The sequence below is a fragment of the Trachemys scripta genome, chromosome 1 (assembly GCF_013100865.1).
Source record: "Trachemys scripta elegans isolate TJP31775 chromosome 1, CAS_Tse_1.0, whole genome shotgun sequence".
Classification (NCBI taxonomy): Eukaryota; Metazoa; Chordata; order Testudines; family Emydidae; genus Trachemys; species Trachemys scripta.
The window spans coordinates 324,728,420-324,743,225 of record NC_048298.1 but is presented as its reverse complement, the minus strand read 5'-3'; the positions used below and the strand labels follow the sequence as shown (position 1 = coordinate 324,743,225).

The 14,806-nt window shown below is 41.1% G+C and overlaps 2 protein-coding genes across 12 annotated transcripts in view; both read right to left on the bottom strand.

Moving 5' to 3' along the window:
• Positions 1-1,202: 1,202 nt before the first annotated feature.
• CCDC89 (coiled-coil domain containing 89) lies at positions 1,203-8,235 on the bottom strand. Its single transcript, XM_034759043.1, has 2 exons — positions 7,851-8,235; positions 1,203-2,655 (listed from the first exon to the last, which is right to left on the bottom strand). The coding sequence occupies exon 2, from the start codon at positions 2,618-2,620 to the stop codon at positions 1,538-1,540; it is 1,083 nt and encodes a 360-aa protein (XP_034614934.1). The 5' UTR covers positions 2,621-2,655; positions 7,851-8,235; the 3' UTR covers positions 1,203-1,537.
• Positions 8,236-13,033: 4,798 nt separating this feature from the next.
• SYTL2 (synaptotagmin like 2) overlaps positions 13,034-14,806 on the bottom strand; it is an 80,947-nt gene continuing 79,174 nt past the window's right edge. For all 11 annotated transcript variants that reach the window (XM_034759034.1, XM_034759037.1, XM_034759038.1 and 8 more), the window contains one exon: positions 13,034-13,933. In XM_034759034.1, coding sequence (XP_034614925.1) covers positions 13,788-13,933 — 146 coding nt within the window. In that variant the 3' untranslated portion in view covers positions 13,034-13,787. The remainder of the gene's footprint in view (positions 13,934-14,806) is intronic.

Below are 14,806 nucleotides of genomic sequence, written 5' to 3'. Positions count from 1 at the left end.
AGGGCAGTGGGGGGGGGATGTTAGAGGGGGCGGGGCAGTGGGGGATTCTAGAGGGGGAGGGGCAGGGCGGGGGGGGATGTTAGAGGGGGCGGGGCAGGGTAGCGATAGGGTTAGCCTAGAAGGGGGCAAGTACCATGGCTGGGTTACAAAGCCGGACAAACAAGCTGCCTTGCCGAAAAGTGGTCTCCCTCTACTTACGAAGAAGCTTTAATCCCAAGAGCTGTACCACGGGTTTGTTAGCACAGGCGGTACCCCTGAAATGCAGCCATCGCTGGAGCACAGAGCAGGGCAATGAAAATGATTAGGGGGCTGGGGAGGGAACTGGGCTTACTTAGTCTGCAGAAGAGAAGAATGAGGGGGGATTTGATAGCAGCCTTCAACTACCTGAAGAGGGGGTCCAAAGGGGATAGAGCTAGGCTGTTCTCAGTGGTGGCAGATGGTAGAACAAGGAGCAATGGTCTCAAGTTGCAGTGGGGCAGGTCTAGGTTGGATAGTAGGAAAAACTATTTCACTAGGAGGGTGGTGAAGCATTGGAATGGGTTACCTAGGGCGGTGGTGGAATCGCCTTCCTTAGAGGATTTTAAGGCCTGGCTTGACAAAGGCCTGGTTGGGATGATTTAGTTGGGGTTGGTCCTACTTTGAGCAAAGGATGATGGACTAGATGACCTCCTGAGGTCTCTTCCAACCATAATCTTCTATGATTCTATTATGTGAGGGAAGAGAAAGGTTTTGCCAAGAACCCTTGCCAATGCCCCATTGCTATAGTAAAATGATGTATTTATTATCTCTATAACATCTCATAGGACAGCATGGGGCTCATTTTACTTGAGGATGATGTACAAAGTCCAGTTTTAAACCTGATTTCCAGTGATCCACATTTTTCATACCTAGGACCTGATCCAAGCCCACAGACATTGATAGGAGCTTTTCTGTTGATGATGATTGCTTTGAATCAGACCCCTAATGTATAGACAGCTAATCATCCACCTGAAAATCATCCTCAGTGATAAAGATACTATACAGGTACTAATCTGCTTTCATCTCTCCACACAGGTAATAAACTGTGATCTTTGTGCGACCCCTTTTTCCTTTCCAGCTCCACTTCACTGTATATTAACACAATTTGCTATATCAAATCTAAACTCTTGAGGGCAAGAGCTTTTTCTCTTTGTTTGTCATGTAAAATACTTAATGTACTTCTATAATCTGTAAAAAATTACTAGAAACATGAGAGGCAAGGAACAAACAAGACAAACTCATAAATGATTATGAATTTTCCGTACTGAAGTCCATTGTTTCCCAGTTTTATTTAGCTCTACTAACTCAAAGTGCCACATTTAGGCTGCCATCTCAAATCAATAGTATGGAAACAAAAGATGGGCTTCAAACCAACCCTCATAAAAGATTTGTAAAGCTGTGGGCACACTATAAAGAAATCTGATAAAAGATCATTTTAGTTTTTTTAAAAAGGGTTACTAACAAGCAGTAAGTAGTGTGCTATAATAGTTCTGGTGAGAGCTGAACAGGGGGTGAGGGGTTATGACATGAAGTGACGGAGTTTGTTATTCAGCTCTTTTTCTTTAGTAAGTAAGTCCATGCTGTGTTTCTTGTAAGCATCAAACTGCATCCAGAGCTCACTGTATGCTTGCTCACTTCCCTCCACACGTCGCTGCAGCTCTTGGACCCTTAGGTTGCTGTCCACTGCTGCTACCTCTCTCACAAAGCGCTCCTCTGCTGTCAGCCTGGCCCTCTCTGCAATCTCCAGTTTCTTCTCCAGCTGCTGAATTTCTCGTTGCTTCTCCTGCAGTGTCTTGCCCCTCTCCATAGCCAGATGCAGCAGCTCCTCTTTCTCACGGCTCACCCTCTCCAACTTGGCTTGCAGCTCGCTGCCCTCAGCCTTTTGCTGACTTTCTGCCTGCTCCACCTGTGCAACAATTTGGCAATGCTTCTCCTCCAGACTTTGCAGCTGGCTTCGCAGTAAACCAGTTTCCTTGGCATGGACACTGGCTTGTTGGCGCTGAGCTTCCAGCAGCTCCTTCTCTCGCTCCTGGGCTCTGTGGCTCTCTTGAGCACATCTCTCCTTTAAGGAATCTACCTCCTGAGAGAGCCTCTTCCCCTGGGAAGTGAGTTGGAGGACCGCAGCCTCCTTCTCCTTCAGAGCCTGGCTGAAAAGGGTTTGGTTTTCCTGCCTCAGGCGCTTATTTTCCTCCCTCAGCAGCATGTTCTGCTGCTTGTGCTCATCCTTGAAGCGGATCATGTCCTCATGGTTGGCAGCCAGGTCCATAAAGCGCTCCTCCAGCTGCTGGGCCCGCCGGGTCTGACTTTCAAGCCTCACACTATCCTCCATCCTCAACTCCTCCAGCTCCATGTTGAGACTCTCCAGTGCCTTGCAGCGCATTAGGGTATCATCTGCTCGCTTCTTCAATATGCAGATGAGCTGAGACTGCTCATGAAGGCGTGAGCGTAGCAGAGCTTTCTCCCCCTTCTCCCCATCAGAGAGCCCATGGAGCTTCTCCAGGGCCTCATACAGATCTCCCATGTCTCCTTTTGTCTCTAATTCAGCCTCCTTTGGATCATTTGTGGAGCAGGACATCTCGGGGTCCTTCTCATCCTGAGGCATGGAGCTGCTGTCTCCTGCAGAGTCTGTAACTCAAGCTAGATAACAACAGCTTCTCTTAGTAACATTCAAAATTATTTAATTGCACCCAACAGTTCTAGTTTCCCAACCAACAGGGCTGCAATTGGTGGATATGCCCAAGAAGTTCTATTATATCACAAGTCAGGAGACGTGGACATTCCAGAACAGATTGCAGTTTGCCAACAGCTCTTGAACTGGCCACTTTCCTTGGCTCTGCAGATTGGGGAGGGGGGGAAGAATCAAAACAGTATCTTAGATGTCTGTATACTAATGTGAGAAGTATGGGGAATAAGCAGGAAGAACTCAAAATGCTAGTAAATAAACACAACAACTATGGCATAGTTGGCTTCTCAGAGACTTGGTGGGATAATGCACATGACTGGAATATTGGTATAGAAGGATACCGCTTGCTCAGGAAGGACAGACGGGGAAAAGGGAGGAGCTGTTGCCTTATATAGTAAAAATGTATACACTTGGACTGAGGTTAAGCTGGAAATAGGAGACAGGTTTGTTGAAAGTCTCTTGGTAAGGATAAAAGGGGTAAAAATAAGGGTGATGTTATGGTAGGGGTCTACTACAGACCACCTAACCAGGAATAAGAGGTGGATGAGGCTTTTTTTAAACAACTAACAAAACCATCCAAAGCACAGGACTTGGTGGTGATGGGGGACTTCAACTACTCAGATATCTGTTCGGAAAATAACACAGCAGGGCAGATTATCCAATAAATTCTTGGAATGTATTGGAGAAAAGTTTATTTCAGAAGGTGGAGAAAGCTACTAGGGGAAAGGCTGTTCTAGATTTGATTTTGGCAGATAGGGAGGAACTGGTTGAGAATTTGAAAGTGGATGGCAGCTTGGGTGAACGTGATCATGAAATGGTAGAGTTCATGATTCTAAGGGAGAACAGCAAAATAAAGACAACGGATTTCACAAAGGCAGACTTTAGCAAACTCAGGGAGCTGGTAGGTAAGATACCATGGGAAGCAAGTCTAAGAGGAAAAACCATTGAAGACAGTTGGCAGTTTTTCAGAGAGACATTATTAAGTTTTTCTGACGCATGGCCAGAAAGGGTTAAGCATCTTGCAGGCTAAATGACCCAGAGTCAACTTGTAGAGACATGTTAGAAAAGTATGTAAATGGCAGTTAGGCCATATTAGATAGGTTAGAACTTTGAAATGCAAACCTGTATTGGTAGAGAATTAGAGGTGATACTAATAGTATGTGTGTCTTGTTCAATGTTAGCCATGTAAACAGACAGTTCCTTTCTATTACTATACCTATTGATTCAGAGATCAAAAGGAAATATTAACATTTAGATGAATCTTGGGTGAAATAGTATCATTGTCTATATGTCTCTTTAAAGCTGTATATGAGCTACGTAATGGATAAATTACTGGTGATGTTTGGGAAACAGAAGGTTACATCAAAAGCCTATTGTTCACCCAGGACTGTATTGTCAAGAGTATGCTAAAAAAAAAGACTGTATAAAAGACTCTTGAGACCTGATCCTTTCATCTCAGATCTGCTTGATGGTTCATGCAGGGGAAGCTTAAGCCACAAGGCTGAGATCTCCAGTCCTAACCTGGAATCACCCTGAATATAAACATTGGACTATAACCTATGAACTAACCTATGAACTAATTCTGTAAGAACTCTTTGCACCTACAAAGCTCACCATCTCCACCGTGAATCTGAATCTCAAGAACTGTTCTCATGTCTGTATGTATACTGATCTTTTAACCAATACTGTCTCCCTTTTCTTTTTTAATAAATTTTAGTTTAGTTAATAAGAATTGGCTGTAAGTGTGTATTTGGGTAAGATCTGAAATATTCATTATTAACCTGGGAGGTAATGTGTCTGATCCTTTGGGATTGGTAGAACTTTCTTATATGATGAAGATTTTCAGTAATCATCATATTTAACTTGGGTGTCTGGGTGGAGGCCTGTGGCTGGGTTGCTTTAAGGGAACTGTGTTGGCTTCTGGGTAACCAGTAAGGTATTATAGAAGATGTTTTGTGCTGGGATTGGTAAATCTAAGTATTGAGATATCCACCAGCTTTGGGGATTTTCTGCCCCATTCTTTGCAGTTCACCCTAATTGAGTAACTCCAGTGTGGCTCCCTGGGACCCCGGTCACAAGAACAAACTATCCAACTGCATAGAAAAGATAGGAAGTATGGCAAGAGACCACTCTGGCTTAACCAGGAGATCTTCAATGATCTAAAAATAAAAAAGAGTCCTACAAAAACTGGAAACTAGATCAAATTACAAAGAAGGAATATAAACAACACAAATATGTAGGGAAAAAATTAGAAAGGCCAAGGCACAAAACAAGATCAAACTAGGTGGAGACATAAAAGGTAACAAGAAAACATTCTACAAATACATTAGAAGCAAGAGGAAGACCAAGGACAGGGTAGGCCTGTTACTCAATGAGGTGGGGAAAACAATAACAGAAAGTGTGGAAATGTCAGAGATGCTGAATGACAACTTTGTTTCAGTTTTCACCAAGAAGGTTGGTAGTGATTGGATGTCTAACATAGTGAATGCCAATGAAAATGAGGTAGGATCTAGGCTAAAATAAGGAAATAACAAATTAAAAATTACTGAGACAAGTTAGATGTCTTCAAGTCACCAGGGCCTGATGAAATGTATCCTAGAGTACTCAAGGAGCTGACTGAGGAGATATCTGAGCCATTAACGATTATCTTTGAAAAGTCATGGAAGACAGGAGAGAGTCCAGAAGACTGGAAAAGGGGAAATGAAGTGCCAATCTATAAAAAGGGAAATAAGAACAACCCAGGAAATTACAGACCAGTTATCTTAACTTCTGTACCTGGAAAGATAATGGAGCAAATAATTAAGCAATCAATTTGCAAACCTCTAGAAACTAATAAGGTGATAAGTAACAGCATGGATTTGTCAAGAACAAATCATGTCAGACAACCTGATACCTTTCTTTCACAGGGTAACAAGCCTTGTGGATGGGGGGGGAGGGGGAACGAAGCAGTAGACATGGTATAGCTTGACTTTAGTAAGGCTTTTGATACTGTCTCGCATGACCTTCTGATAAACAAACTAAGGGAATGCAATCTAGATGAAGTACTATAAGGTGGGTGTGTAACTGGTTGAAAAACCATTCCCAGAGAGTAGTTATCCATGGTTCACAGTCATGCTATAAAGGCATAATGAGTGGGATCCCACAGGGATCAGTCCTGGGTCTGGTTCTGTACAATATCTTCATCAATGATTTAGATAATGGCATAGAGAGTACATTGCGGATGATAGCAAGCTGGAAGGGGTTGCAAGTGCTTTGGAGGCTAGAATTAAAATTCCAAAATGATCTGGACAAACTGGAGAAATGGTCTGAAGTAAATAAAATGAAATTCAATAAGGACAAATGCAAAGTACTCCACTTAGGAAGGAACAAACATAGAAAATGGGAAATGACTGTCTAGGAAGGAGGACTGCAGAAAGGGATCTGGAGGTCATAGTGGACCACAAGCTAAATATGAGTCAACAGTATAATACTGTTGCAAAAAAAGCAAACATCATTCTGGGATGTATTAGCAGGAGTATCGTAAGCAAGACATGAGAAGTAATTCTTCCGCTCTACTCCACACTGATTAGGCCTCAACTGGAGTATTGTGTCCAGTTCTGGGCGCCACATTTCAAGAAAGATGTGGACAAATTGGAGAAAGTCCAGAGAAGAGCAACACAAATGACTAAAGGTCTAGAAAACATGACCTATGAGGGAAGATTGAAAAAAATGGGTTTGTTTAGTCTGGAAAAGAGAAGACTGAGAGGGGCCATGATAACAGTTCAAGTACATAAAAGTTGTTACAAGGAGGAGGGAGAAAAATTGTTTTTTTTTTAACCTCTGAGGATAGGACAAGAAGCAATGGGCTTAAATTGCAGCAGGGGAGATTTAGGTTGAACATTAGGAAAATCTTCCTAATTGTCAAGGTGGTTAAGCACTGGAATAAATTGCCTAGGGAGGTTGTGGAATCTCCATCATTGGAGGATTTTAAGAGCAGGTTAGACAAACACCTGTCAGGGGATGGTCTAGATAATACTTAGTCCTGCCATGAGTGCAGGAGACTGGACCAGATGACCTCTCAAGGTCCCTTCCTGTCCTATGATTCTATGATTCCCTGCTGCACCAGTGCAAAGTTAAGGAAGCAGTGAAGAGAAGACACTTAGCCCTAGCCAGAAAAAAAAAACCAAATCTAAGTAAGACTAGTACTTATCTATGTCCAGCTACCCCCTAATGACAAACCCATGGCAGTTCTTTACTGCTGTGATTCCAGGCAAATATTGTCTGTTTATTTAACTATAACATTATTAAGACAAATAAATCCTTACACAATTTTCTTCCCCTCAATTCCTCATTTCATATCTGTTATTAGAAACACAAATATAATGGGGGTTACTGGACTGGTCTTTTAACTGATTGTAAATTATTGTAAACAATGGCTGGATATCTATGAATGAAAAGGGCTATATAAGTGCTAATTATTATTACTGAAGGTGAGTGATCTAATGGTTAAAGCACAGGGTTGGAGACCTGGATTCTAATTTTTCCTTTGCCACTGACTTGCTGTATTATCTTGGGCATATCACCTATCTATAGCTCAGTTTCCTCATCTGAAAAATGGGGAAAATATTTATATTATAGGAGCAGACTGGGACCCTATCATGCTCAGTGTCGCAGAAATGTGTGAAAAGACACTAACTGCACTAAAGAGCTTCCACTCAAAAAGACACATGAATAGGGGTGTGTAAAACATACATGTAAATGAGCATGCTGAAAAGCAGCACATTTTGTTTTTAGATTGTGAGGTAGTGGTAGGATAAGAGGATAACAGGAAGTAGGGAGTCAATGCCAGGAAAGGGAAGGAAAAAGAGGCTGGAGGGCAAGGGAGGGAATGTGAAGAGCAGTGGGGGCATACAGCTAGTCAGCAGAGATTAAAGAACAGTCTCAGAGCTGTGTGGTGATGGCCTTCTCCAGAGGGTGCCATCTCATATAGGTACACCAGTCCATGCACACCCGCTGCTGCTTTCCCTGCCTCCTGACAAATGGAAAGAATTGGAGGGGGGAGGAAAGAACCGGGTTTAGGTGGGCTGGGTGCAAGGGATGCAGGAGAACACGCTAAAGAGGATGGATTAAAAGTAGCATATAGGACGAGAATAGGAAAATGTTTCCTTACCAGATATTTTCTTTTCTCTGATTTGTCTGCCACTCCTACTGTAGGATTTCTGTCTCCATGGAGACAAGGGGCTGAATCAGAATAGAGTCATTCCACAGCTCATGCCTGCGACTTGGCTACTTGGAAAGCTGCCAGGTGTTGTCAGGCCAACCTTGAAATAGCTGGGAGTGCTTCACAGCAAACAAATACCACTAACATTTTTTTAAAGATCCTGTAAAGAGAACTGGATATTCCAGAAGAGAAAATATTGAAATGAACTGCAGGCCTGAACTCAGAAAGAGCTGGAGAGGTCACATTGTCAGGCTGTAAACTTCAGGGCAGGGGCCTTGTCTTCATACCTGTCTCCACGCTGAAGATAATGAGATATGGACCCTGCCCCAAAGAGCAATGAAGGATCTAGGCATGAGGTGAAAGAGAAGAGCAAACAGCAAAAGCAATGTACTTGGAGAGAGAGGTCATGCATATGTCTTATTTGCTCTACTAACGTGTGGGGGGGAAGTGTATGTACTGTATGTGCAGTTGACAGAGAGGCTGGGCACAGATTATAGCTTTTTAAGTAGGGTAAGAGAGTTGGTGTAGGTGGGTGAGCAGGCTCAGGTTTATAGAAACTGGGAATGGGCAACAGGGAATGGATCGCTTGATTACCTGTTTATTCCCTCTGGGGCACCTGGCATTGGCCACTGTCAGAAGACAGGATACTGGGCTAGATGGACCTTTGGTCTGACTGTGTATGGCCGTTCTTATATAGGCTTCCCTGGCAAATTAAGTGCATTTTTAGGTGGGATTTGATGGGCTAGAACAGAGGGGAGCACATGCTGCCTATAGGGCAGCATGGACAGAGGCCTGAATGAGAATGGGAAATATACGTGATGGGGGCTGTTAGGTGGCTTCTGTGCAGCAAAGATGGCAACAAAAAGAAATTCGAACAGAAAGATAGGCAGAAGCCAGAGCATGTAGGCAAGGGGAAAATGCTCTCTTTTCCACTTTATTCATGTTTGACAATACTGATTTTGGAACAGGGAGGTAAAGTTATGTCAAGGCTAGTCATATATGTGGGAAATTTGTTTCCAGGTGGGCAGATTATATGCATTTGTGATAAATGAAGGGGCGGGGGGGAGGTAGCTTCCTTTTATGGATCCAGTCAGCCAGTTAGCTCTAAAATCCCTTTTAGTAGCTGTTCTCTACTTGCTTTACCTGTAAAAGGTTAAAAAGTCTCCCTGCATAGGCAAAAGGAAGGGAGTGGGCACCTGACCGAAAGAGCCAATGGGAAGGCTAAAACTTTTTAAAATTGGGAAAAAACTTCCCCTTTCTCTGTCTGTGTTGTTCTCGCGAAGAAGCAGAGACAGGGCTGGTTCTATCTGTACGAAGCTTGGGGCTAGGTATGAAAAATCATCTAAACCATACCTAGAAACTACTCACTTGAAACCTCCAGATACGTAAGTAGATCAAGAAATGTCTAGGAAGACACAAGTGGATTTATTTCTTTATAGCTTGTGGACTGTTCTGTTCTAACCCCAACTGCTTTTGTTTTGCTTGTAACCTTTACGATGGACCTCAAGAAGATTATTCTTGATGCTGAATTTTTGTAAGTGGGGTTTTTAAATCTAGCAATAGGCTGAGTTTTCAATGTATTTTCTTTCCTTTTGTTTTTAATAAAATGTACCTTTTTTAAGAACAGGATTGGATTGTGTGTCCTAAGAGGTTTGTGCATATGTTGTTTAATTAGCTGGTGGCAACAGCTGATTTCCTTTGTTTTCTTTCTCAGCTCTTCCCTGGGGTGGGGTGTGTGTGAAAGAGCTTGAGGGTACCCCACAGGAAGGAATTTCCAAGTGTGCCTTCTGGGGTCCTCAAAGGGGTTTTGCAGCTAGGTGGTGGCAGCATCCACCATCCGAGGTCAGAGAAAAGCTGTAACCTTGTGAATTTAATACAAGCCTGGAGTGGCCAGTATTAATTTTTAGAATCCTTGTGGGCCCCCACCTTCTGCACTCAAAGTGCCAGAGTGGGGAATCAGCCTTGACAGCAATGTTTTTAAAAGATAGTAGGCACTTTAGACTCATCAGAAGTGCTGATGTACTATGGCTTGTGACAGTTTTGCCAGAAGGAAAGTTCATTGGAAGAACAGACATCAGGTGTCTATTATCTTAAAAAGTGATCAACACATAACTGCTTACAGCGTATAGGCTCCTTCATAAAGAGTAATTGGAGCTTAGTTCAAGACAGCTATTGACTCACTGGCATGCACTTTCCTAGAAGGTTGTCTTTTGCCTTCTTGTACTGTGTCTCAAGTACATGCCCCGAGAGACCTGGCTATGGATGACATGGAAGCCTTCTTCCCTTGACTGCAGGGTGGCAGAGTATGTCTCTGCTGCAGCTGGGAGTGAGTCTTCCAGCCTGGATAGACAAACTCGCACTAGCTCAGCCCAAGGTAGCACTGTAAAAACACCAGCGTGGACGTTGTGGCACAGGTGACACACCTGACCCCCTGGGTCTAACCTTGGGTGGCTAGCCCAAGTCTCTGCTGCTGCCACAATGGTGTCACTGCTCTTAGTGCGCTAGCTCAGTCCAAGCTAGTGCAAGGCTGGCTACCCACTTGCTCTCAGCTGCAGTGGAGACATACCCAAGCAAAACAAACAAGGAAGTTGGCTTCCTGAAGCCTTTTGTCTTGACAGCTGAACCCTGGATATTAAAAACAAATTCCTCTAGGTTTTTTTCTGTCAAAGCAAATGTTAGTAGCTTAGTCAAAGGCACATAGTGCTTTAGTGTAGGGTTGTTTGCACATAGAGTGATAAAAAGTCCATATTGTTAAGTGAAGAATATTCAAGGGACTATTACGAATAAGTAAATACTTTTGTTAAATGCAGTTTTAAAAATATTAGATCTTTTCACCACAACATTCGTCGAGTGTTAAAATTCTTCCTGCCCGCAGGGTAAGTGCACTGATTAATACTAAGTTCCTGTTAAAACAATTTAAAAGGAAAAAGCCAGTTTTCCGGACAGGGAATTTTAAGGCTCCAGTGTTGTAAATAAACCCATATACCATTTTACTGGCATGTGTTTTCCAAAGACAATGCAATTTCTTCGATATTTGATTTGTTGCATTTCTTTGCACCGCAATATAGTCTACTGAAAAGGCTTTGAGTGGAAGCCAGTGTATTTTCCTTTTAGGGTATGAGGTTACGCAGTAAAACAACACTAAAGCTTAGTAAACTTAGCTGTTAAAAGGAAAGTAATAGCTTTTAGGATCTGAGCCAAAGCCCACTGAAATCAACGGGCTGGGAACCAGGGCTTTCATGAAGATAACCTACAGTTTTCTAACACTGCACTACTGAGCACTGCTATATTTTTAAAGGCTACTGTTGAGACTGGCTCAGTTGACCTTGCATAGTTCACTGTAGGCTTGAAGGTGGCATGTTTGATATAGTGACTCATTTTTGCCTTAGTAGAAAAAAGCCCAATGTGCTGGTCTGGAAAAGTACTTAATCTTCTGGGCATGCTACAACAGCGATGTATTTGCCAAGATTTTGGGGGAAGGTTGAGGCTGTGTTCCTGACAGGGGCTAAAGGGTCTGTTTTGTTCCTTTGGTTTATTGGTTGTTCAAGTTAATTTATATAGAATTGTTTAATGCTGCTGGTTAGCCAGGTGATTGCAAGTGTAATTAATTATTTGGTCATGGAAAGCTTCTATAGGGGTGCGTTTTTTTTTTAAATTTAAATCTAAAATAAAATTATGATAATGATGTATTTTGAGTACCGGTGAGCACTGGCTTTTGAGGTAGCTGCATTATACTCTTAGTATCAATACCAAGAATGATGAAGGAAAAATGGGATATCTGATTACTATTCTAATTGACCAAAGGCTTGGTCTGGGTATCCTAATTTGAGCACTCCCAGAGATGTCTGTCTGTACAAAAGATTATTACATGGCTCCCTGTCTGAAGAGTTTCAGTCCAAAGATGCCCGGTTCCAATCCTATCTATAAACTCCTGAAACTATTTTTAAACAAAAATAATGTATTCAAGGACTTGTCTACGTGGTGCATTAGTGTGCCCCAGATGAGGTGTAAATTCTAGTGTTCACAAGCCTGTCCCACACTAACTTCTGTGTGGACTCTATTGGCTCACATTAGAGGTTCCCTAGTATGCACTGACATAGCACGGTTTGAAATAGTGCTACATCACTGCACATCAGGGATCACACAGATCGTGCACCCCAGCATGTTGCGCATGAGCTAATTCACCATGTAGACAAGCCTTCAGTTGCACATAAAATATGCACTTATATATTTATAAGTTAGCCAGTGGAAAGTTGCAGATAGTGCACACAATAATCTACTTTTGCATGTGCAACCAAATGTGCAGGTAATGTCCTTTATAAAAATATGCACCTCCTCACATCAAACAAATCAGAATGTAGTGTGAATACAAAAAAAAATTAATTATGCACATACACTCCTCAGTTCAGAAAAAAAAATAATATATAAAAAGATACAACAGGCAATTTTTGTACCTCCAAGCTTCAGAAATATCGAGATTTCCAAGTTAGTTGGAAGCAATGCAACCATGACCCTACATGGGTGGTTCTGAAAAATTCCACCCAAAATGCCTAATGTAGTTAGACACTCAATTTCTATTGAAAGTCAATGGGAATTGGGCACTTAACTCCTTTAGTGACTTTTGAAATTCTCAAAATTTCCCCCTCCCTTGATTCATATTCATAATTTAATAAAGTATAGGATGCATTACCAGATTCTAGACCTATAGTAGTTGCAATAAATAAATACGCAAGTGCATCATATGCATTTATTTTGAGTACTGTGACTTTCAATAATGCAATATGAAAATTTCACAGATATATTTGATATGAAATGCAAATATAGTATAATTGATCAGATGTGTATTTTAATTGAGCAGTTACTTCTCTGAACACAACTATAGCTTTAATAGGCTGCTTTTAGTTAAAAACAGTGTAAGAATAATACATTTATATGTTTTTTACATTCAAACTTTTAGTTACATAAAATGCTATAGAATTGAAATTTGCTTGCTATTTCATACGGTGTAGGTTCTTTAAAGAACTACACAATTCCTGCTGTGTTGTAGTGGTGGCACCAAAGTGCATACAAAAGTCTTGACACACCCAAAAGACCAATCCAACAATAGACTTGGGTACAGATAGTGTCTACGCTTAAAATAAATATCCAATTTATTCATCAATAATAAAATGAGCAACTTAATGGGTGAAGAGATCCTTCAGAGTAACATTTAAATACAGTAAATTCAACTTCATTGCGTCCATACAGAATCTATAATTTAGAGATACAATAACAAAACTAGTATATGTACTACATATACAGTCAAACCCTCTTTATGGCTCAAGCTCTGAGAACTTAAAACTAGAGATGGAATTCCCCGTCATGAACTCTAGCAAAGGGTGTAACCGCCAGAGACTTGAACATACCATTAAAATTAAGCTGCAAACTCACAGTGAATATGAATATAGCGACCTACTGTTAGCTTATTTTAAAATACCACACAAAAGACCCTGGGAAATAGACTAAGTTGTTGCTTTTTGGGTGCATTATTTAGCGAATCACCAACATTTTGCACTATTCCAGGTGACCCCACACACAAACACACCCCTTGTAATTGGACCACTGAATTTCAATAGTATATTCTTTATTTAGTTCATTTTCAGTGAGCAAGAAGTAAAAGGCCTTTAGTTTAAAAAAAAAAATAATCTGAAAGCAGAAAAGTTTAATTTGCATTACGTAGTAACATTTAGCAGCACAAAATAAAATAACAGAACAGAGGCTGTCTACAGATCTACTGTAGTACACACACTTTTATAGAATTCCTCCAAGTTCCTCATTTTATTATTTCCTTCCCCTCCCAAGATCCAACAAGTAAACATTTTGGACACTAGCAATTAGAAAGTCATCTTATTTGGTCAGCTTTGCTACCATTATCATCCGGAGTGGCAGTGTATCTTCTACCCATGTGTTTGGCGAGCTCATCATTCTCTCCCATAGGGTGGTTTCATCTGAAGTGGAGTCCATCCAGTCCACTGCAGTACCATAGCTTTTGCCTTAGAAAAACATAAGATATTATTTAAAAGGAAACTTTAAGCACTTTTTTAAAATTGCCACCACAGTTAAGAGTAGACTCTAGGGCAAATCTCCACACAGGAACACAAATCAGCAATTTCCCCTCTTCTGAAAGCTTTTGACTTACCCTACAGAGTTAGCTGACAATTTTCATGGTGTGATTCTGCATTTTCTATACATGTACAACTCCCATCAAACCCAATTAATGGGAGTTGTGCCTACATAGGAACTAGATAACATCTCAGTATTCTCATGTGTTTGGTTTTTCTTGTTTGCTATTTATTAGCTCATCTTGTCAGGATCCCTAGTAAATAAGAAAGTAAGTCAATATTTTCAAACTTTGGTTCCTAAAGTTCAGCATCTAAATCAGTGGCCTGATTTTCCCATTGACAGAAGCTGTGGTTGCTCAGTACCTCTTGGGAAGAAAAAAAAAAAATAGCATCAGGTCACTGATTCAGATACCAAAATGTAAGTTTAGCTGCTTAATTTCAGGAGTCAAGTTTGAAATTTGTGACCCCAATTTATATTTATTTTTAAATTTGCTTTTGACTATTATAATCCTAATGAACTGTGCTAAAAAGTTCTCTTCTCTGGGAAAAGTCACTTTTCCATGAGTTTGCTAAAGAAACTTTAAACACTTTTTACTTGTTGTCTTCAGTTTGGGGAAAGAAGGCATTTCCTCTCCACGGGCTGAATTGTCATTTTGCGGTGAGATGGTTTCACTATGAAAGTGACAAAGAGGATCAGGGGAAAAAAATCAACTTCACTTTTACTTGGGGAATATTAATATTTTAATTTTAAAATGTTTATTTTCAACACACAAATTTTACTGTCAAGAAAGAAGGCCAAATTTC

Excerpts from the sequence above, each read along its gene's own strand:
- CCDC89 (XM_034759043.1), bottom strand. The coding sequence starts at position 2,620 with ATGCCTCAGGATGAGAAGGACCCCGAGATGTCCTGCTCCACAAATGAT.